Raw genomic sequence first — 22,960 nt, 5'->3', positions numbered from 1 at the left:
ACACTGTATGGGTATTAGTGCATAATACAATGAGACATGGTGGTATCACATCTAAAAGAATCTCCATTGAGAACCACCACAAAGTTGCGTCTCCGTATTTGAATTGACCTTTTATTGACTTTTTCTGATACATTATTAGTAATTAAATATGTGCACCTGGCCTGAGTTTACAATATCTTTTGCAAGAACAAAAGCTTAATAATAAGTACAGTTTCTAAAAAGCAAAATAACTACTTCATGAAAAACCCAAATAAATCAAACAAAAATATCTTCAGTCAGTGTCTCAACTCTTCAAACAGCAGCTATGGACAAGTATGTCGCACAAAGTATGCAATTGTTAAATAAATAACTGAATAAATCATTTGTAAGTGTACTGAAAACTACTAAACAAAAGAACAACTATCAATTACACCATGGGTCTCAAACAGGGGGTCCATGGACTAATTGCAAGGGGTCCGTGAAATAAAAAAAGTGTAATGAATGTAGTCAGTACCACAAGTTTCCAGTAAGTTTACATAGAATATAGAGGGGTGGGAGGTCCCTGAGGACCGCTCAAAACCTTGCCTGCCCTTGCCTCAAAATATGCAGGGGTTCCAGTACCCAAAAAAGGTGAGAACCACTGCTATACACACTACTGAACAAAAGAAGCCGAGCATATGTTTGCGGGTTCCTCAACAACACATCAGTTGGCACTTTCGCAATGCCCTCGCCTGTTTGTCTCCGACACCCTGTATAGCCCAATAAACTCCTTGTGAGGACATGGTCATGGTCAACATAACGCAGACAGACATTCTCCTGTTCAGCAACCAGAGAGACATCTTGAGTACCATCAACAATTAATGAAAATTGTACAATCGGAAGAGACCTAATCTCAGCTGCAATGCCTCGAATGACTATTGGCCATGATGTTCAGAATTCATTCTGTGCTTTGGGGCCTGTGTACATTGTGTACGCTCTGTTAACCACTTCAGTAAAATGGGATCATCCTCTTCTGCCCTAAGTTTCAAAATCTGGTTATAAATCCCACTGTCATCCATGTGGCCTCTAAAGGCTTGTCCCTGTCTTACTACATGCCGCACCGAACTAACAATTTTCAATCAAGCAAGTGCCTGCTCATCCTGCTGTTTACCCCACGCGACTGGACATTAACTGACACTGATTGGATTTAGCTGGTGTGCTGTTACAATTACAAAGTGGCGGTGGGTTGGCAATTTTGATGTGGCTGTGAATTTTTCAATGGCTTTTCTCCAGTTCCTAAATCCTGCACTAATGAAGGCAGCATCAGCTCTTTGGCAAAAGGATGGCTGGCTTTGAAAACCCTTGGCTACAGTGAAAACACAACACTCCTTTTATGATGGATTATAATGTAGCCAGGGGAAATCGCGGAAACCATCTCTCTTGAAACGTCAACACTCTTTGGCAAGAGTTTGCGGTTCTATAAATGTGGGTGTTGCTGATATGGTTTTTGCCATCACTGTGGTAACTGGACAATGCTGTGCACTGTCCCCTATACTGGTGCGCTGGCAACAAGGTGACACTTGTCCTGCCGTGGCTGTGACACTGTCCTCTGAAGTCTCTCTCCTGGCTCTTTTCCCTTTCACTACCCTAACTGACTCAGTCTGTCTCCTAGAAAATAATAAAGTTGTTTTGCCGTACTCCTAACTACCGGTACCCAAAACTACACAATTAATCACAACAGCAATCCATTGCCGTAAACAAAATCTTTAGTTTAGTCACCAGTTTAAGTTGAGAGTGGGGTATCCATGGCATTTTCCAATTATGTCCCATTTTACAAGTCAAAAAAATTGAGAACCTTCATAATGTTGCCCAAACAAAGACTCAACAAACTTACCTGAGACTACCCTGTCTGCCAGTCTGTCCCTGCAATCTGTCCCCAGCTCTGCTGTCTGTGTGCCATCTGTTGCCTGCTCTGCCTAATGACATCATTGTGAAACATTTCCATTAGCATTCACTTCTTTCTTATGAACATTTTATCACTAGTCTTTGAGATATTAGGATACTAGAGTTCTTACTATGCGTTTTGGTGTACTGACAATACTCTTGATGTCCGTCTTCTTCTAAATGTTCGCCATTTTTTCTACCTGGCTGGCTGGCTGGCCTAGCTGCACGCACACACATTACACAACACATGCTGCAACCTTTTGTAATTAAATAGTTGTTTCATATTGGCTGGCTTCCAACAATAGCTGAATTTGTTAAGTAGCGAGCACCAATTCCGTTTCTGTGTGTTTGCTATATCTTTGCTACCTGGTTAAATAAAGGTTAAATAAAATAAATAAAAAAAGTTCACTAGCGACAATTTATCTTTGCAACGAGACCATTATATATATTAAGACAATGGTAGAAGAGAGTGTAGTTCTGTTCTGTTCATTGGACTTCAGTTTATCGCTAACCTTATTCACAGGACGTCGAAGCACTACAGCTGCATGCTGATCTTGGAATAAACTGATGATAGCAAAGATTCCATCTTTGACGACGCCACATAAATGGAATAGTACTAGCTACTTGATAGTTAATGTTTGCTTTAGTTTGCGCGCTAGCTCTGCAAATTCAGCTAGTGTGTGAACCTGCAACATAAAATAAATAAATAACATTGCTATGGACCTGCTATGGATTGACTGGATTAACCTCACGTCAGTTACGTACATGTCCCTTTCGGACAGTAGTTACGAACCCTCTTACCTTGCCAGCTAAAGAACTGGAGTGGATCAAACCATTGTAGCACAGTACCATTGTCACCTACTGACCTTTCTTGATATTGCTGGTTGTAAGTACGAATACCTGCATACATACTGGACTGGTAAGGAGCACTGCTATAACTATTATTAGTAGTAGAATTATAATGATTTAAACATTTGAACAAGTTGGGAAAACCCTTCAGTTAACTACTGTACCTATCAATTATCCAGTTGTAGGAATTATGGTTCCTCAATATACATTTAACAACGTATGCTATGTGTTACAGCACTACTTTTGGTGTCCCCCTCAGGAATTGCTCTTGAGAAAATKTAATGTAATTGTCCCCTCCAAGGTTGATCTCAGATTTTCGCCCCTGCCTGAATGACCCTCTAGCTAACTTACTCATGGAAAAAATCTGTAAACTTCAGTGCCAAATCCCCTTTGCCTCAACGGATTGAAAATTAGTCGGTTTAGTGGTTGACAATCGCTGCTTTAGGTTACATAACCATGTTTGAAAGTAACACAAAAAAAATCCATTGCGCATCTGGATGCATCAAAACAGGAGGACAAATGTTACACAAAGGAGCTGAATGTATCTGCCCTCTCATACACGCTCGTTCTCTCTTCACATTTGGCTGATGCATCAATTGTGTTGCATGTACTTTTGTTGGAGTATTCTAACCAGAATGACTGYTCTCCCTAAATCATGAGCGGGTGAAAACTGTTCATCTTTGCCACTACTACGCCTTCCGAGAGGTAACGTTATCATTATGAAAAACAGTCATTACAATGTAATAACCTCGGGAACCTAAATCAGGAGCGGGTGGAAACTGCTCATCTTTGCCACTACGCCTTCGGAGAGGTAACGTTATCATTATGAAAAACAGTAATTACAATGTAATAACCTGGAAAAAGCTGGGCTATGTTTCTGCAAAACTTAAACGTTTTTGCTTTTATGGATTTGCTTGGTAAAACGCTTAACTGCAAACGCACTCAAATAAACTGCTTTGTCGACAAAATGCAACTACTTAGCCATCCAGGAAACAAACCTGTGCTCATGACTCCCGACTTGCTCCTTTCCTTACTCCATGAGTAAACTTGCTTTCAATGGGATGGCACGGAATTTCGTGGATTTTCTTTTTCAGGCGCCATTGTAAGTCAGTCTCAAAGAACACCAGGTAAACAACATAAAAAAGAAACAAAATGTCGCTTATATCACCGACTGAAACGTGAATAAACTGTTTCCTCTAGTCCCCCTTTTTCCAGTTTTCTGGAGTTTCGTGTTTCGGCCACGGCGCTGTTTCCTTCCCTTGCTCCCGGCTGAGGACGTTGCATTGCCCGGCGTGACCACTGGAGGATCCTGTCTCTACTGCTCGAACACGGAGGTTCTCCGGGAAGCGTTGGGCGATTTGGATTGTGGGAAGTGTTGTTTTGCCGAGGAGTTTGTTTTGCGCGGCTAACAGGGACTAGCAAACTGCTAGTAACTGCTTCAAATTTTCTCTTCTTGACGTTTACAAACGACTACAATCCCAGAATGCGTAACGGTTGGATATCGATGGCGGAGAGCAATGACTGAGGAGTTTGATGAAGATGTGGTATTTGAGGTTTGTGTTTTTATTCAGGCGCATATGTTCCGTTAACGCGTAGTGTAGTGTGTCAAGCCCGAGTTTGTATAGGTTTTCTGATTCATTCTGCGTGATGAAATTGGCGTGGTTGACCAGACTGTCAGAGTAGCTGGCTCGCTAACGTTAGCTAGCTTATTAGAATGGCCATGAGCAACGTTTACCCATTGGCGTTTAGCTACCCCTGTTGTTATGCGTAGCTAAGACATAAATCCGAGCTAAATTGTCCTGCCTGCTAAGTAGCTTTTCTTATCATGGGGCAGTGTGCTGTTTCATCATCATAGCTGGCGTGGAGAGTGTGTGTCTGATCCGTGCTTTATGCGATGTAGGAAGGGAATAACGTTAGCTATTCGAAACATCTGACAGCCTGATGTGTCAACATGTGCGCCGCCGATACCGTCCGATCATGCAAGTGAGTAACTTTAGCCCACCATGTCATGCTTGGATCGGGGTGTGTAATCATGATAACGTATTATAGGTGGATCTATCAAGGTATGCAAATGGCTTGCTCTCCAGATGTAGAAGTACGGAGATGTTTTGTTTTCTCTCTTCCTTCGGGTGAGGAGCGTCGGGCAGCTGGTTGGAAATTGGGTCAGGTGTCTCCTTGGTCAAATTGGAGTATAATGTAGGTTATTTTTTTCTTAATTGTGGGCAAATTGTTGTTATGCCAGTGCCAAGTGCCAGTACGTTGTCCTAGGGGCAAACAGAGGAGAGGTAGAGAATCAAAGGCCCACTTTGCTGCTGCACATCTCAATTGTAGGGAGATTGAGGTGGGAGTCTGACCTGTGATGCAGGACAGTGATTTGCTCATCCCTGCTGGCAACACACACACACACTTCCAGTCCCACTTTAAGCTGAGCTTTAACACTTAATCATGTAGAACACTCTTTTATGCAAGGATTTCAGATGATTATGTTTGTGCTTAATTCCATCGCTGGATTGGAGTAATGGATTTAGGAGCAGATTAGGTGGAAGAAAAGGGTATTGAAAGAGGCAAGATGCTTAGGGCCAGGGGGAGGTTTAGGGATGGGTTGTGCACATACATGGGGTGTTCTCTACTAGGCTTTTAACATTAACATATCTTTGCTCAGCAGAAGTTTAGCCCTTAGCTAACTCGTTCCATGTTTCCCCAAACCCTAGTGAATCAATAAAAAACAAGAAGCTGCACACAGTAATACAATTAGTTSCCCATGGCGACCAAGACTTGAGCAGAGAGAATAGATGATTTCCTTTTCGAGCTTGTCATCTGAGTGGCTGTTGTGCCCGCAGCATCAAGGTCTCTGTGTTTATGTATAGAAGTCAAGTGTGAAAGAGCGTGACTGAAATCTGCATGGAATGGCAAGTTGAATGGGAGAGAAGATGGAGAATGAGCGTATGGTTCCAGACGGTAATTGGAACGTAATGCTACTGCAGATCAGGGATGCTTTTCCTTCCACTTGCAGTGCCGGCTGGGTTATGACACTTCTAAGAATAGCTTCCTGTATATTGGGAAATCTGTAACAGAGAATTGGGAAGAGCAGGAACAAAAAGCGGATATTTGTCTAAATCTCTCCTCCCCCATCCTCCTTCTGCCCTTTCACCCTCTTCCCCCTCTCTCTCTCTCTCTATCTCTCTACACACTCTCCCCTCTCTCTCTTTTTCCAGAACTCTCCGCTCTTCCACTACCTGCATGATCTAGGACACACAGACTTTGAGGCATGTCCCACAGTGTCTCAGGAGGACGAGTGTGGAGGAGGAGAGGGGACGACAACCTCCCTCCAGGACAGCTTGTCCAAACCCACAGTGAGTGGGCCTTCATTGAAAATAAGAATTTGTTCTTAACTGACTTGCCTAGTTAAATAAWTATAAAATAAAATATGTATGCATCTGTGGTGTGAGTGGCTTGTGTGATATGTACTGTAATATACATATGCACAATCATAGCTCTTTGCTAATAATACTCTGCTGCTGTACAGTATGCATTCATGTTTCAGGGTTCTGGCCAGCGCGTGGTCACATGACTCTGAGTKCATTCCTTTTCCTGTTTCTGTATTTTTTCCCGTGAGGGACAGGAAATTATGTCACATTAGCCTCCTCCAAGAACTTTCCGTCCGTCCGCGTCATGCTTCCTCTCCAAGAGCCTGTTATTCGGAGGAGCGTTTGGGAATTATTCTCATAGAGGACTCATCATGGATATAACCCGTTTAAACATGGATGTTGTTATTGGGCATTGCCATCATCCACAATTTAAGTAGTCAACTGGATGGGGATTCCTATGGGTTAATGGCAAAGATATGGTTATTCCTTGTACAACTTCCTGTAGCCCAGATAGAGGTGTGTGTGTGTGTGTGTGTGTGTGTGTGTGCGCGCCTGTTAACATGGGCGATTGTCTGGTGTATATTTGATTTCCAGACAGTCAGAGGCCAACACTGGTTATCTGCTCCTGTTTAGCACACACTGGGCCTGTTTAGCACACATTGGTCCTGTTTAGCACACATTGGTCCTGTTTAGCACACATTGGTCCTGTTTAGCACACATTGGTCCTGTTTAGCACACACTGGGCCTGAAAATCATCCACATTTGTGAATGAAATAGGATTTCCAAAATGTTTGATGGCACRTGGGGCACATTGATGTTATTTTACAGAACTAAATGTCACACTAGACCAGAGCATTGTATGACACCAAATGAGGTTAGTAAGGAGAGAGAGGGAGACATATGGTAATCTGTCAGTGTGCCATCTGAATAAAGGTTCTTTGTGCCACAATTTCCTTCTGACTCTACCAATGGGAATATATATATTGCCTTTTTGCATGTGTCATGTCACATAAGTCACGACGAGACAGCTAACTGAAGAGAGAGAAGGCAGGACGAGGTCAGTTGAAGATTATTGGTAATAAAAAACTTCACTGCCAGCCTGCCTAGTCTCCTCCTTCAAATCCTGRAGTCATAAGAGAGTGAGATGGAGAGAAGATCAAGCGTTGAGGATTGTTTTATGGCAATATGGCTTCAAGATTTAGAACACATACATAATGTCACAGTCTCTCTTCCTCTTTCACTCCCTCTACCCTTTCTCTCWCTCTCTCTGAGTCTCTCTCACACTCACACGTCTTTGCAGAGTATTTTTTTCCATTCTCTCACATGGCAGACGGGGAGCACAAAGACTCGGGAATGTTCCTCTGGATGACGCCAGCGGAATACTAAAGAGCAGGAGCAAGACAGGACCAGGAAATGAACTGTACTTCCTAGTGATGTGTTGGTTGTTTGTGTCACTGTGTTTGCATTCCGCTGTCTGTGTGTGTGTTTTTCTGTGTGGCCCGTCTCTGTCTCCTGCCTTAATGTTTGGATGGGGGATATTAGATTGAGATGAATGAGTAGTAGAGAATGAAAACGCCTACATGGGCCTCCCCCTTCACGACTAACACACACTACCCTTTCTCTGGGGGGTGGTTTAGATGCCATGTTCTGTTCCTGCTGTGGTTGGTCAGTGTAGCGTGAACGCCCAGTCCTGCAGCTCAGACTCAGACCCATAATCAATAGCCCTGCAGCCTGCTGACCAATAACGCACTGCGTCCCAAACTCCCAATAACAGAAAGTCAGGGTAGAAAACACACCCGGGCCAGTCTGGATCAATAGTACGGGTGAAGTTGCCCGTAGACGCTGATCTTGGTTCAGTTTAGCATTTTCCACACTAATGGTTAAGGTTAGGATTGGGAGAGGGTGAGCTGATCCTAGACCTTTACCGAGTGGAAACTTCTTCATGAACAACTGTAGCCGGGCTGGAACGCTGAATCCCTTCAGGCCTGGGTCAAAAATAGCACACTATATATAGGGAATAGGCTGCCATTTGGGACTCAGCCTGAAATATGCCTCCTTAGTGGTGATGTTGTCTGATACTGATAGTACCAATGACTGTATGGGATAGTACTGCTACTTTCCCAAGGGATAGAAAATACTGGGAGGAAAATAAGCTATTCTCATTAGATTGTGTCACTCGCTGTAGTTATTTTAATTCACTCACTCTTCACACTATTATGGCTAAATGAAAGGGGRTCAGGATTTCTAATATAGACATTTTGGAGAATTATTTGGTTAATAGCATATCAAATTGTACAATTTAGTTGGAATGCTTATAATTACTCTGTTCGTTTGCTAGTGATTAGAATATAATTCTGTTTACTTTGTTTGTTTACAGTGAATCTCCTATTGGAGCCTGGCAGACTATCAACTAGGGGGGAATGGAGGGTGTTTGTGTGTGTAGGAGTGTGTTGGGGGGGGGAGTACACACACACACACACAATCAATCACCCATTGTTGGTGTCTTAAAGAGCCTGTTTCCTGGGATATGCCCTGGAATGAAGAAATGTTTCTTAGGAATGTGGCCTCTGTGTGTGTCTGTTATGAGCATTATTTGTGGTTGATGGCCAGAGCTCATTCCCCAGTTTGCTCTCACAGATGTAGTAGGCTGTGTTGTCTGCTGTTAGTATGAAGGATGTGTGACTTATTCATTTGCAGAATTATGCCCGGTTGATTACTCTGTTCCCCTTATTAGCTCCAGTCTCTTCCCCGCCTGACCCATCCTCCTCTGTGTTATTGGCAGGGAGGACGTCTATGGAGATTGGCTGATGCCTTGTGGAGGCGGAGCCCGTTCCACCAGGCTGCCTCTGCCCATATGCTGGAGCAGCAGCTGGTAAGGGTCACCATGGGACTAACCATAGAACTTTAAGTGACTTCATCTCAAAGACACATGTTCTTATATTCTTTCTCTCTGTGTCCTCTCCCTCCCTCCATCCCTCTCTCGCCCTCCCTATAGGACTGTGTGTTTGGCCAGTACGCTGTGCAGTGTATCCTGGACCAGGATGTGTTGCTCCAGGAGGATGTGGAGCTGATCGAGCTGTTAGACCCCAGCCTGCTCACCCTGGGCGCTTCGCCCTCTGGCGCACCCAGAAGAGACAACTCCCTGCCCTGCCCACGCCTCCTCGCCTCACCCTCGCAGTGGTACGCCCCAAACACAGATCCTAACATAGTCACACACATATTAATATCTACATGTACACACAGCAGACGATACATTCCAACATTCCATCTCTTTCTGTCTTGGTTTTCTCTTTCTTTCTCTCTCTTTCTCTCTTCTCTTCTCTCTCAGGGACGTAGCAGTGCTGGTGGGCCTGGCTGCAGTGTTACTAGGCCTGTCCTCTCTCTCTGCCGGGGCCTGGTCTCTGGCTGTGATCCCGTGGTGTGCTGCAGTCATGGGCTGGGTGGGGTTGCGAGGAGCGGGGCTGTGGAGACAGGGGAGGATGCAGAGGGCAGCACACGCCCAGGCCTCCGAGCTGCAGACCATGGCGCTGAACAGTAAGGCTCTGACCAGCCTGGCCCGCAAGTCCCTGAGACTACTACAGGAGACAGAGGTCATCTCTCGAGGGTTCACCCTGTAAGTGGGCCATTTGATCTACTATCTATCTACTTCATCCATAGTGGGAGTGTGCATCCTCACCTTCCTACTCATATTGTAAGTGTGCATGCTAACCCTGCTGTGAGTCACATACTCTGTTCTTAATGTTACTGTCCACTTTCACCCACTAGCACTTTCATCTACCCAACTATAAGGTTAGCACTTAGGCTAGTATCTATTATTATCTTAGTTTATCATTACCTGAAGGGACCACTTTTTACCTTTCCTTGCCTGTCCCACAGCCCGTTCCTGTTATCGTCTTTGTTTGTTTTGTGATAGCTTTTGTCATAACCGTGTCATATGTTGTTAGCCTGTCCTGTTGTGTCTCAGTCATACACATGTTATTAGCATGTTGTTAGCATGTCGTGTTGCRTGTGCTTCCCTGCCTTTCTGGGACGTCTGCACAGTTGTATCACATTTCACTTGTCAAGTCTGCTCGACAGGGTGAGTGCGGCCAGCTCCTTTAGTAGGGCGGGGCTGGGGGTGGGGCCACGGGGGCAGCAGCTGATTGGCCTGCGGAAGGCGGTGTACCGGGCGCTCCGCTCGGCCTTCAGAGCCTCCCGCCGAGCCACCTGCCACATGCTCAAAGCATATCCTTCACACACACACAGAGAGAGAGAGAGAGAGAGAGAGAGAGAGAGAGAGAGAGANAGAGAGAGAGAGAGAGAGAGAGAGAGAGAGAGAGAGAGAGAGAGAGAGAGAGAGAGAATATTTTCAAATAGAGAGAGGATATTGCCAGACTCAACTTATGCAGGAATTAAACAATGCAAGCACTAAAGATTGATTTCTACCAGTAACCATTTGGTGTTACACTTGAGTGAATGTGTGTTAGAGGATATATTCTGTTTGACCAATTGGCGCGTCATTTAGTATATGAGTGTCAATCTGTGAGCTGATGGGCTCCTTAACTCGTACCCACGTACCCCCTGAACTCTGAGATCGACAATGTGACCAACTACGTGTCTGCGGTGCCTCTGAAGGAGCTGGGGATGGGCCTGGGGACAGAGCACCTGACTGACGAGGAGGCACAGGAGCTCACCGATGACTACAGCCTCCCTGCCCTCAAGGTAAGACCCACCTACCTGAACCACGAGAGGGAGGGAGAGAGACAGAAAGAAGGTGAGATGAGATTGGGTTAGATTTGGGATGGARAACTTGCTTTTATATAGATAGTGGAAGAAAGAGTAGAAGAGAAACATGATGAGAAAGATAGAAGGAAGAGATCATTTAGATGCAGGTCAATAGGTGAAATGAGGGGCATTGTCAGAGTGAGGATGTTAGCTTTTCTTTTTTTCCCTGTGGGCTTTCCGTCCTCCAGGTGCTGTTCCAGTTGTGGGTGGGGCAGAGCTCAGAATGTTTCCGCCGATTGGCCCTGCTRCTGTCACCACGACGACTGGAGGAGCCCAGGGAAGACTGGGTTAAAGGTGAAACTCCTCCTCCGCCCATACACCGCTCTGTTGCCACGGTGACACAGCCTYTCCACGGTGCCCTGGCCRGTTGCCTAGGCGACCTGCAGCGTAGCTACGAGTTCCACCGGTACTTTGAGACGCAGCACCGGACGCAGGGCTCGGACAGGGTGGGGCGCGCTCAACAGAAATGCAGAGAGCTCAACACACTGCACACGTCTGTACGCAGCCTGCAGCTGCATCTCAGGGCCCTGCTCACCGAGTGAGTCAAATCTAACCCCTTACTCAACCCTCGCCCTCCTAACCCTAACACTTCTTACTCCATACCCTCCTCACCCCTCAGTCTACAGGCGTCAGTATTCTTCAGTTTGGCTGGTGCATAGCTGAACTCGGCTAGGTGAAATGAACGAGAGTGCTTGCATATCACCCTAAAGGACCGTCTCTTGAAAAACGTGAAAAAAGCGGCAATAGWATTGTTTGTCTATTTTGAGATGCCGTAGCCAGTATACACTTCCTCAAATAGTCTAAATTAATGTAAGATAACTCAAGAAATCTGTCATTAATTTTGYCGTTTTTGCAGAGGAGATCTTAGTCACACAATTTTACATCTAACTAAGATGTTTGGTGCAGTATTTCTCAATGAAAAAATGTCCATGAATGAATTCGGCTTGCCTTGAGAAAAAATGTTGTGTGCTGAAGTCCAAAACTAACTAAAGCATCAGAAAATGTGGTCATAATATATGCACAAACATTTTCGGCTGGGAAGCATGCGGACGCCTTTAGCCCCCTTTCCTTACCCCACTCGCCACATCCTCCTCTCCCATCCTCTCCTCACCCCTCCTCCCCAAACCCTCCCCTCATCTCACCTCCCCTTCCCCCCACTAGGATGATTATCCTGGAGGATGACCTGGAGAAGCTGATGGTGAGTAAGGAGGCGGTGGAGGTGACTGYGGAGGGCTACCAGGACCTCCAGGAGCGTCTCGGCCACCTCCAGCCCCACATGCAGGCCAGCGCCGGATGCTGGGAGGACACCGTGGGCCAAGTGGAGCGCATGCTGAGGAGAGCTAACACCTGCCCAGGTGAAGAACACACACTACCTTTATTAGGCTTAGATAGTTAACGCAGCTGACCAGTTGAGAGCTGACGGGCCCTGATATTGGGTCTGAATACTGGACCCCCCCCCCTCCCCAGGTTTCCATGGTTACAGTGGAAGGGTTATTTTTAGTCAGTACTCCCCCTGCCCAGCCCAGAGACTATTCACAGTCAGTGATGAAGTGGCTCCTTCAAATATAGGAYAAGAGCCAGACCTCGCAGGGAAGGGAGGGAGGGAACAATGGCCTAGTTTTACCACAGACTGTTTCAGCACGTTTTAGAGGTCTACTCTTTGTGAGCAGGGAGCAGGTTGACTGACTCGAGATCTGATACACAGTTTAAACAAACGGATAATTGCGTAGAGTGGTGTGTCTCCATTTGAGTGTGTGTGTGTGTAATACGTTCTATCCATCCTTTCTCTTTCAGGAACTCCTGATGGTCCAAAGCAGTGTCTCCCTCCTGTGCCATGCACCCCTGCCCCAACCTACACCCTCATCCTGGACAGGGACCCCGTGCCTGAGGAGCAGGTACTGAACCTCACCACTCACTGTGGATCTACACACACACACACACACACACACACACACACACACACAAATAAACAAACAAAAAACTAGGTGCCTGTAGTGTATGTCTTTATGTGTAATGGGTCTTTCCTGCCCTCTTATTGGCCAGGAGCTGGAAGCGTACGTGTCGGACTCTGAGGATGAGAACGGGTGTGCGGGGTCGGTGGTTGACATGCTGTCTCCCGAGGAACAAGCGCGCCACCGGCGGGAGAGGGAGGAGTCTCGGCGCGTCCTATCGGAGCTCAAAGCCGTGCTGGGCCAGCGGGCGTCCGAGGGCGAGAGGAGGAAGTGGAAACAGCTGCTCTTCAACGACCAAGGTCTCGCTCCGCCTACCCACAATGCACCTCTCTGCCTCTGCTGCTCCTTTAGTTCTCTGTCTCTCTCATTTCATGTGTCATTTAATGATGTGTTTATTTTGTCTCCTAGCGGCGGTGATGCCTATAGTTTCCGCGGAAACTTCTATAGAATCTCAGACGCCCTCCGACCCATTGGACACTCTGACCCTTGTGGGCGTGGCCAAACCAGGTGTTGTTGAGGGAAACAACCTATCGGAAAGGCTGAACGACGAGGAGGAAGACTGGGTCAGGGACGAGCGCCCCCTCACAGAGGCAGAGGAAAAAGCACTTAAAGAGTTCTGCTGTGGTGAGGCGGAGGAAAAGGGGGAGGAGGGTGAAGGTTCAGTCCCGGGCGGGGCGCAGCTCTACCAATATGACGGGCTGCCTGACCAGGGGGCAGGACTAAACGGGCCCGACCTTCTATTGCAGCCCCGGATCCCCGCCATCACGGTGATGGAGAGGCTGACGGAACTACACGGCTCGGCGGCGCTCAGCTTTAATTCCGCCCTCGCCGCCCAGGTGGCGGCACGTTCGCACACTTTCGCCAACATGGAGGAGCAGACGTTTGGAGACAGCGGAGAAGAGGATGAGGGAGAGACGCGTTCTCAGTCTGATGGACAGACATGTGAGAAGAACTAGAGTCTAAACCCTCCTGCTTTACGGAGCTTTRAACAGAACAGTTATGCACAGACAGCCAGGGTTCCTTTATTTATGTCTGAACCCACTCCTGGGTTATTTACTGCGGCTGTCCGTTTCCTTGGATCCATGGCTCTCTGTCATGTCTTCATCTGTGTGTGTGTATGTGTGTGTGCGTGCATGATTGGGTGAGAGAGCATTGTGTGTATGTGACGTCTTAGTGAGTTTTAAGAAGAGCACTACACCACTTTCTGTTACACTCCTCCACCCATGTGTCCATACTTTACCCACAATCCCCCTGTGGCCGCTCTCCTGTCCTACTCAGGTACCAGAACCACAAGACAAACTCTGACCTCACCGTCACAAGGTCTTCAGTTTAACCCTAAGGATCCCCTGTAGCTATTGGAGGCAGAGAGACTTGGTTATAGCATCAATTCCATTTTCTCTAACTATTGACCAGTACCTTTCCGTGGTATGTCAACATTGCCTAACAGTTTAGCATATTGATGTCTGGGTCAAAAAGCCTGATTTTAGCTAAATGATTATTATAATTTTGACCACATCACTCCCTATATGACTCCTGTATTGACAGGCAGAGTCTGATGTGTGGTTGCTCTGTTGAACGTGTGCACGGCAGCCCAGGGCAGAATGCTCAGGTACTGAATCACTGACCGAGGGCTGAATGTAAGATGTTTCTATACACACACACACACAGATGTTACTGCACACACACACACACACACACACACACACACACACAGATGTTACTGCACACACACACCACGCTGTAAAAGGGGAAGGAGAGGTACATTTCAAAGACAGCAGAGCAAAGCTATTTTATTACCACTGTTTTATTTCTGGTCTGCCTCTCTGAGTGCACTTCTACACACTCCCCGCCTCACTAGGAATGGCCCTATAACTGCAAAGATGTGTTGGCTAAAACACCTGTCACTCAACCCACAGCAACCAATGAGCAGACGGAGACGTCAGAGAGAAGGGTGGACATAGTTGACCTTGTAAAATGGACTAGCCTACCAGGTTTGGAAATATTTTTACATATTGTGTGTTGTTTTTATTTGAGAGCTGAATATGGTCAGGCAGTGGATTGCTGTGAAATGAAATGTATCCCCATCCACTAAAGAACCAAACACATTCACAGTGCTTATTTCCCCAATGGTCTCGTCAAGTGCTCATCTGATGAGGGGATGCTAACTGGGTGATTATTGAGGTAAAGTGTTGTACTACCTCATGCCACCCCTACTGCACCTACTATGAAATCTGTTCCGTGGGTGTCTGTAACTCCCTATCTACTACATGTATCTCAGATCTGAATTGTTTGTGTCAGAACGTTTTGGTTCTGTCTTGTGTACATCTGTAAATGTTTCCATGGAGATTGTACCACTGTATCTGGGGCGGCAGGTAGCCTAGTGGTTAGAGCGTTGGGCCAGTAACCGAAAGGTTGCTGGATAGTATCCCCGAGCTGACAAGGTTCAAATCTGTCGTTCTGCCCCTGAACAAGGCAGTTAACCCACTGTTCCCCGGTAGGCCGTCATTGTAAGTAAGATTTTGTTCTTAACTGACTTGCCTAGTTAAATAAAGGTTGCATTTAAAAAATATATAAAAAAATCTCTATCCCCTGTCTCAGCATCTGTGTTTCCATAACGCTCACTCACTAGAATGTGATCCAACTCTATTGATTTGGGGATTGAGTTTGGGACAGTTATTACAGAGTGTCCTGGAATGCTACTATCGTTGATTACAATTAATTAGCGTGATGATCGATGATGATGATCGAAGGACAGCATGTGCTTATTGACTGCACAGATGATTCCGCTTGTGTGTGTCCGGGGGTGTCTGACCTCCCCCACCATGTCTGTCTTGCCTTCCAGCCCTCCCCCATATGTCCCCTTCCTGAAGTGAGTTATGTCCCTCCTACATTTCATTTGTAAAATAAAATGCTATTCTGGAGCTGACTGTCTTTTGTCTCTCTCTTTTTAAATTGGTCTCTCTTTCTTTCTCTCAGCTGCCTGAGACTGACCCTAACCTCAGGGGGAAGGGGGTTAGGAGAGGAGTGGTAGGGGTGAGGGTCAGCGTAGTGTGAGGGTTACCTGCTCTTTTGTGGAGTCCCACATTTGTCTGACCTAGAACAGCTGGTGATCCCTGTAAGACCCTGACCCCAGCCTGCAGACACACACACACACACACACACACATATCTCTCACACATTTAGATGCATTTAGCTGTTGTAAATAGTCCCAGGTTAACTTCCTATACAATTAGTGTGTCTGTGTGAAATTGAAACCTCAAGGATCTGTCTTGAGGTAGACCAAACAGCCCCTCTAGCTTTATTATGTGTGTCCCTGTGGCAGTGTGTGTCCCAGTATCAGCCACCCTGTGAAACACAAACCCAATCAGTCCATGCTAGACAGGCTGCTAGAGAACAGAAAGAGAGAGGGCTGTCTGAGATACCTAATGAGGCTTCCCCTGGTGTGGAAGTACATGAGGTATTATTAGGGGCAGAGCAAAAATGTCCATCTTCACACTGCAAAAGCCACATTTAGACTGAACAGAGCAGCAGTGTGTGTCTCCAACAACCCAGCTGTCCAATCATTTTAGAATGATGTACTTCCATCCCTCTCTCCCCAAAGAACCACGGAGCAGGCAGGCAAGGCTTCTTGTCTTTATTGAATTAGCCTCTGCATCCTTAAACAACCAGCAGGCATCATGTCAATACGATGAACTGGCTTCCTCTCCTCATGTCCAGAGACTTCAAATTAATGGTGAAACTAAATGGTGGAAGCCTACTGCTTGGGATTTGCTGCTTCCTCATCTGGCTTTCTCAGTTCTCCCAGATCAGGGAAGGAAATGAGCCTAGGGAATGGAGTCGACTATTCTTCAGAGAATTTGGAAACTGGTAGCAATAGAGTTATTGTGTGGTGACTAACGATTATTAAATTGCTCCTGGTGCTGGAATAAGTGAATGGAAATATATTGGCCCTTCTCCAAATCCCTTGTCACCTAGTATTAATGCATGCTGCCATCTAGCGGCCAATATTTTCTTAGTCGTAATAATAAAAAATAAAGGTTATTAAGATGTATAGTACAACATACATGTTGTTATAACACATTAACCAGGTTTGTTGAATCCGGGCTGTTTACTGTGTATGATATTGTGTCTCTGGGGATACATATTTTAGGATAATTGTGATGGTGAGCCATGAATTAATTCCTACAACATTTTGCATTCAGCGAGCACCAGCACGCGCTCAGCTGATTCTGCAAGTTTCTCATTCAGCTTACCCACAAACCACCGCGCTTCCTTTTCCACTAACGCCTGCAATCATGGCGGATGTGGTGCAGGAGAAGGTAACCGAGCAGAAGCTCGAAGAAGAGACGGTCCTGAATGGAGATGCAGAAGAGAAAGAGGAGGTAGACCCTTCCGAGGAGACAGCCAAGAAGAAGAAGAAAAAGAAGAAGAAGAAGTCGGCAGGCCCCGGTAAGAGTTACAGACAGGCCAGTTACCGCTGAGCCGCACGGATGAGTGTGCCTTGTGAATCGTGCGCCAGGCCTTATGAAACACGCCTCGCTCTCATAACACACCCATAGCTCGATAGCTAAGCATGGGGCGATAACGTTACTTCTGTCAATCTGACCACAATGCCGAAATGTCAGTAAACAGACGGAAATAGTCATACAAGCAAACCTAGTAGTTAGTTAGCTGGCTAGATATATTGCTAGCTTAGCCGCAGTTCGTAGTCCTTTGCTGGCATGTTCCACAAGTCGCTAGCAAGTTCAAAGCCAAGTTTTGATGTTTCATAATGTGTGGTGGAATGCTGTTATGTTAACGTTGACTTTCTTACATAACGTAAAYGCCAGAATACAGTTTGATTCCATAGACTTCGATGATCGAGGTTGTAACTATCACAGACTATGATCTGTTTCATAATAACGTATATATTTAACACTAACTAGTTACGCATGATTGACCACAATGATTGTCCCGCTGCCTGCTAGCTAGCTATGAAATGGCAAGATATTTTTTGATTCAGACAGCATGCTCACTGAACTCTGCAAACTTACTGCTGACATAACGTTATCCTCAGCATGTGCTATTTCGAGCAACCCCATCTTCTTGTAACAAACTCAACTAGCTACAGCTCGCATACATTTTTCTAATGGATGTCAGACAGTTGCCCTTTAAATTGACACACACAACATTTAGCTTGTAATATGTGTGTGTACATCAGTAAAGCAGGCTTAGCTGCGTGGGCGTGTGCTGGCCCCCAAGGTTATACACAGATGTTAATACTCTCGCCTCCTGCTAAGTCCCTGACCTCGGGGATACACTTTGCGGAATGGGATCATTGTCCACAGTCCAAAAGATCACTTCCCTGCTGGACAGTACCTTCCCTTGTACGCACATAACACATCTCTCATCCTCCCCTCCCCCGGGTCTCCTGGATGCTCTCTGTTGTGATGGAGCTGTGGTCGCCACGGCCGCCATGTCGTGGTTAGTAAGATGTATAGGATGAGCTCACCCATGTGTATCTGTCTCTGTGCAATTTATGACTGCAGCAGCCGGCACCGAGGCTGGGGGCAATGGAGTGGCTGACGTGACACAACAGCTGGAGAAGCAGGCTCTGGAGGACAAAGAGAAAGAAGACGACGGGGAGGATGGTAAGAGACCATAACAGTACTCTACCTTAGCCTAATACTAGGCGGACCCAGAACCACATGGGCCGAGATCCAACCATGGCTCCTTACACCCTGCTGTGGAGCAGCTGATCTGGGTTCAGTCCTGTTGTTGTGACCCAAATCCTAACCACCCTTAACCTTAACCATCCACATGTCTGGCCCATAAGGACAGCGCAGAGATGACCTCACACATAACTACATACACATCTACCAATACATGGCTTGCTAGGAGCTGATAAACTCTGGTGTGACATTTGAATATGACTAAATGACTTCAAATTCCTCCCCTTTTCTCTCAGATGGAGATGAGGGGGAGAACTCGGCAGGCAAAAAGAAGAAGAAGAAGAAAAAGAAGAAAGGACGTGAGTTGATCTTATTTCATTTGACACTTGAGAGTTATGGCTTTCACTCTGTCTGGTCATGTATATGGTGCAATGGGAGAGTAGACTATGATCTAGTGATGGATATGACTGGCTGGCTCTCTGCCGTACTGCTGCACTCTGGAGCATAACCATAACYCTGCAGCCTTCTGAGTGCCTTCCCCTTGGGTCCTCAGGCTAATGGGCACGTTTGGCTTTGCCCTGAATATTGCTTTGTCACCTCTGGAATTCCAACTCAAACCTTCTAGATAGTTTATTAACTAGTAATGAACGGTTATGTGACTGTTTGTTTCTTCCGGTCTTTCGCAGCCAAAGTTCAGACTGACCCTCCGTCTGTGCCCATCTGTGACTTGTATCCAAGTGGCGTTTTCCCCATCGGTCAGGAATGTGAATACCCCCCATTACAGGATGGGTAAGATTCATACACACAATCTCACAAAACACCTACTCTTGGCTTGGTGTGTAGTTTGTACCTGGTTACTGTGGAAGCGGGGCCCAGCCTCTTATTTCCCCAGCACTGTGTTATACTAGTGGCAGCTCCTCTGATCATCATGCTATACCTGTCCAACCTTCAACACATTACATTTACATTTAAGTCATTTAGCAGACGCTCTTATCCAGAGCGACTTACACAAACTGGGGAGGGAGGTTTGAGTTTGTTCTGAAATAAACCGTGCTGCCTGGCATACATGCATAAGTTGGTGTGGTTATCAAACAGAAGTGAAAGTGTAATTCCTCACCTCATAAAGGGCTCTTAAAGATGTGCTATGCAGAAATCACTCYGCCATTTCCTGGTTGCTAAAATTCGAATAGTTTGCGACAAAACAAACAAGCAAGTATAGTGTAGAGAATCATTGTACAATCTTAACTGCTGTAAAATATATTTTCATAGCCCAAAATATTGTCATTTCAGCTGTTTGAAACTGGAAGTAAAAACGAAACTTAACACACTTTTCTATGTGAATTTGGTCAGGTCGCTGAAAAAGTTACATATTGCAGCTCTAACAACACCCAAAACACTGTTGTCGTCCTCAGCATAATTTGTTTGGTTTATCTTCTAGCCATGCTTGCATTGATTCCCCATCAGTCACGGTGCTGGGTGGGGGAGTAAGATGTATGCGTGGGCACTAACCTTGTTGTTGATCCTCCAGGTAGTCGTGCAATGACAAAATGTTTGTGTTTGCTAACTTCATTGCTGATACCCCTTGTGAATTTCTCACACAGTGATGGGAACAACAGTGTGTGTGTGCTGACCGCTAACCTTGTTGCTGATTCCCCTTGGTGCAGGCGTACCGCGGCATGGAGGACCACCAATGAAGAGAAGCGAGTTCTGGACAAGGCCAACGAGGAAATGTGGAGCGACTTCAGACAGGCTGCTGAGGCCCATAGACAGGTCCGCCAGCACGTCCGCAGCTTCATCAAACCTGGCATGACCATGATCGACATCTGGTGAGCCTTCATCATCATCACAGCTGAGATGTTGCTTCCTATTCTTTCTATATGTCAGTCTTTTTCCCTTGCATTCCATCTTTTGCATACGTCCGTTCTTGCGCTTTCATCCCTTCATTATCAATTTTATCCCATCTCTTTCTGTATAACTAATTTCTCTGTGCGTGTGTCTCTGTGTTTAAGTGAGCGGTTGGAGAACTGTTCCAGGAAGTTGATCAAGGAGAATGGTCTGAATGCAGGCCTGGCCTTCCCCACCGGCTGCTCTCTGAACAACTGTGCGGCTCACTACACCCCTAACGCCGGAGACCCCACCGTACTGCAGTACGACGACGTCTGCAAGATCGACTTCGGAACACACATCAACGGTACACCCCTGCCACCGTACACACACGGTTCAGCTGACACACACATCAAAACATACTTGGCACATAAACACACACAACTAACCACTCAGACCATGTAGGATGCTGTGCTCACTCCCACTGTGTTTTCAGGTCGGATCATTGACTGTGCCTTCACCGTCACGTTCAACCCAAAGTATGACAAACTGCTGGAGGCCGTGAGAGACGCCACCAATACTGGAATCAAGGTCCGACATCCATTCACACGCCATCCATTCCTGAGGTCACTTGATATAATTTGAAGTAAGTGTAGTTCAAATGTTCAGTCTCATCTCAATCATGCTTCATCAGTGTGCTGGAATCGACGTGCGTCTGTGTGACGTTGGAGAGAGAATTCAGGAAGTGATGGAGTCGTACGAGGTGGAGATTGACGGCAAAACATACCAAGGTACTGAGCTACTGAATATATATATATATACACACACAGTGAATTTGTTGTAATTTATGACCGAATATAATTCCTCACAAATGTTAATTTGGATAATTTCCAGTGAAGCCAATCAGAAACCTGAACGGCCACTCAATTGGCCAGTACAGGATACATGCAGGCAAGACTGTCCCCATTGTCAAAGGAGGAGAAGCTACCAGGATGGAGGTGTGTATCTGTCTTACTGAGCGTTTGAAGAGCAAGGAGGGAGATAGGGAGGCGAGGTTAGAAAGGGCTGCTGAGTTAATGGTGTGCTGTGGGAGGGTGACCGAGTAATGATGTGCTTAGGAACCGTGCCAGATCCAATTAGCCAGTAACACAATACCTGCATGCCATCGATGATAAAGGAATTTCTATAACAGGATTGCCTGCCCCCATGTATTTGGTTGACTGCAGCAGTGTCCTCCTACCCCAATAAGTGCATTTTTCTGACTGATTCCCTCTTTTGCACCACCAGGAGGGAGAGGTGTACGCCATCGAGACATTTGGCAGCACAGGGAAGGGCGTGGTCCATGATGACATGGAGTGTTCTCATTACATGAAAAACTTTGATGTGGGACACGTCCCAATCAGGTAAGTTGGTTGCCTGTGTGAACACTGGACTGTGTATTCCACCCTCTATCTCTACCCCTCTCTCTCCCCAGACTCCCCCGGGCGAAGCACCTGTTGAACGTGATCAACGAGAACTTTGGCACGCTGGCGTTCTGCCGGCGCTGGCTGGACCGGCTGGGGGAGAGCAAGTACCTGATGGCCCTGAAGAACCTGTGCGACCTGGGCATCGTGGACCCCTACCCCCCGCTCTGCGACACCAAGGGCTCCTACACCGCCCAGTTCGAGCACACCATCCTGCTCCGGCCCACCTGCAAGGAGGTGGTGAGCCGAGGGGACGACTATTGAATACTGAACCCAACCTCTTTCAAACCGCACCACAACCCCTCCACACCAATACAGAGAATACACACTGAACCATCTGCCTGCACTTCAACAGAAAAACAGCATCTAAATACAGGACCTTCCTTTGGTCTCTTCCCATTTCTCCCACCTTGGCAGAGAGCAGCCAGTAAGGGCTATGAAAGATGCTGCTGTAAGGTACCTCACAATGCATTTTACCGCTACTTAAGAGTAAGCATGGAGGGACTAGCTTATGTAGCAGCGGCTGAATCTTTCTTTCCCTCTTATTTTGGTGACATTGAACCACAAAGCTTAGTCGTCATTTTCCCCCTTGCTAGAGGGATCTGTGGACACAGTAGTGTCTGCAATCTTCTTAAGCCGGAACTGCTATAGAATCTCAAACTGTTACAGTTCAACTGCTTAGAACACCCAGTATTTAGACCTAGTAAGAATGTGAAGAAACAAACCTTTCCTTACCAAAATAAAGTACCCTCCTCTCCCTCGAAGTATGCGTAGGGAAGGGAGTGTTTCCTAATCATGTGACCTGATCAGGAAAAACTCCTGGCCCTTACTGCTATACAGTTCCTGGTTCAGCCWGACCCTACAGTGTTCTGGTCATTGGGTCCTGACTGTTACTAGTCAGAACCCTGAAATTGTACAACTCCCTTTCGAGGTCCGGGTGGGAACGATGACGACTAGACAACCATGCATCTACAGCTGTATGTTTGGCTTCATGATACAGGGAGGGGACTGCACTCATCTAAGAAACAAATACTGGAGAAGCGATTTGTAAAATATCTTTGAAATGGCTGCTGCCACTATATGTACTCAAATGTAGTGCTTCATTTTGAATTCCCTGGAAATGTTTTTGTAAGAAGAAAACTATTGAAATAAAAAAAATTGTCTCTGTATTCCTTCACTGGGAAGAT

General features: G+C 46.3%; 3 protein-coding genes across 6 annotated transcripts in view; 2 read left to right on the top strand and 1 right to left on the bottom strand.

Annotated features, from left to right (window-relative positions):
* The window catches only part of fgd6 (FYVE, RhoGEF and PH domain containing 6), a 36,816-nt gene extending 32,778 nt beyond the window's left edge, over positions 1 to 4,038 (bottom strand). Inside the window, 1 exon segment of the mRNA XM_070434731.1 lies at positions 3,750 to 4,038. Within this exon segment, the coding sequence (XP_070290832.1) occupies positions 3,750 to 3,759 (10 nt within the window). The 5' untranslated portion in view covers positions 3,760 to 4,038.
* Positions 3,089 to 15,756, top strand: LOC111951487 (vezatin). 4 transcript variants are annotated; one of them, XR_011474035.1, is made up of 13 exons: positions 4,365 to 4,734; positions 5,967 to 6,104; positions 8,902 to 8,991; positions 9,115 to 9,299; positions 9,448 to 9,732; positions 10,185 to 10,343; positions 10,673 to 10,820; positions 11,072 to 11,421; positions 12,045 to 12,238; positions 12,678 to 12,778; positions 12,927 to 13,134; positions 13,244 to 14,851; positions 14,890 to 15,756. XR_011474035.1 is itself a non-coding variant. In XM_024134576.2 (12 exons), the coding sequence occupies exons 3-12, from the start codon at positions 8,974 to 8,976 to the stop codon at positions 13,789 to 13,791; spliced, it is 2,196 nt and encodes a 731-aa protein (XP_023990344.1). In that variant the 5' UTR covers positions 3,089 to 3,562; positions 5,967 to 6,104; positions 8,902 to 8,973; the 3' UTR covers positions 13,792 to 15,756. The 4 variants fall into 4 exon arrangements, 3 of the variants coding, with proteins under 3 accessions (XP_023990344.1, XP_023990343.1, XP_023990342.1); XM_024134576.2 differs by lacking the exon at positions 4,365 to 4,734 and adding an exon at positions 3,089 to 3,562 and having other exon boundaries at positions 13,244 to 15,756; XM_024134575.2 differs by having other exon boundaries at positions 10,197 to 10,343; positions 13,244 to 15,756.
* Positions 15,757 to 17,099: 1,343 nt separating this feature from the next.
* On the top strand, positions 17,100 to 22,959 carry LOC111951437 (methionine aminopeptidase 2). Its single transcript, XM_023969517.3, has 11 exons — positions 17,100 to 17,284; positions 18,364 to 18,465; positions 18,783 to 18,845; positions 19,173 to 19,275; positions 20,151 to 20,312; positions 20,496 to 20,677; positions 20,807 to 20,901; positions 21,005 to 21,101; positions 21,205 to 21,308; positions 21,598 to 21,713; positions 21,785 to 22,959. Exons 1-11 carry the CDS (start codon positions 17,131 to 17,133, stop codon positions 22,035 to 22,037), a joined length of 1,431 nt encoding a protein of 476 aa, XP_023825285.1. The 5' UTR covers positions 17,100 to 17,130; the 3' UTR covers positions 22,038 to 22,959.
* The last annotated feature ends 1 nt before the right edge of the window (position 22,960 follows it).

This window comes from Salvelinus sp. IW2-2015, linkage group LG24 (genome assembly GCF_002910315.2).
Source record: "Salvelinus sp. IW2-2015 linkage group LG24, ASM291031v2, whole genome shotgun sequence".
In the NCBI taxonomy this organism is placed as follows: domain Eukaryota; kingdom Metazoa; phylum Chordata; class Actinopteri; order Salmoniformes; family Salmonidae; genus Salvelinus; species Salvelinus sp. IW2-2015.
This window is presented reverse-complemented; position numbering and strand designations above follow the sequence as displayed.

Excerpts from the sequence above, each read along its gene's own strand:
- LOC111951437 (XM_023969517.3), top strand. The coding sequence starts at position 17,131 with ATGGCGGATGTGGTGCAGGAGAAGGTAACCGAGCAGAAGCTCGAAGAA. Across the intron at positions 18,846-19,172 it reads GAAGAAAAAGAAGAAAGGAC|CCAAAGTTCAGACTGACCCT; the intron begins GTGAGTTGATCT and ends GGTCTTTCGCAG. Across the intron at positions 21,309-21,597 it reads GAGAAGCTACCAGGATGGAG|GAGGGAGAGGTGTACGCCAT; the intron begins GTGTGTATCTGT and ends TTGCACCACCAG.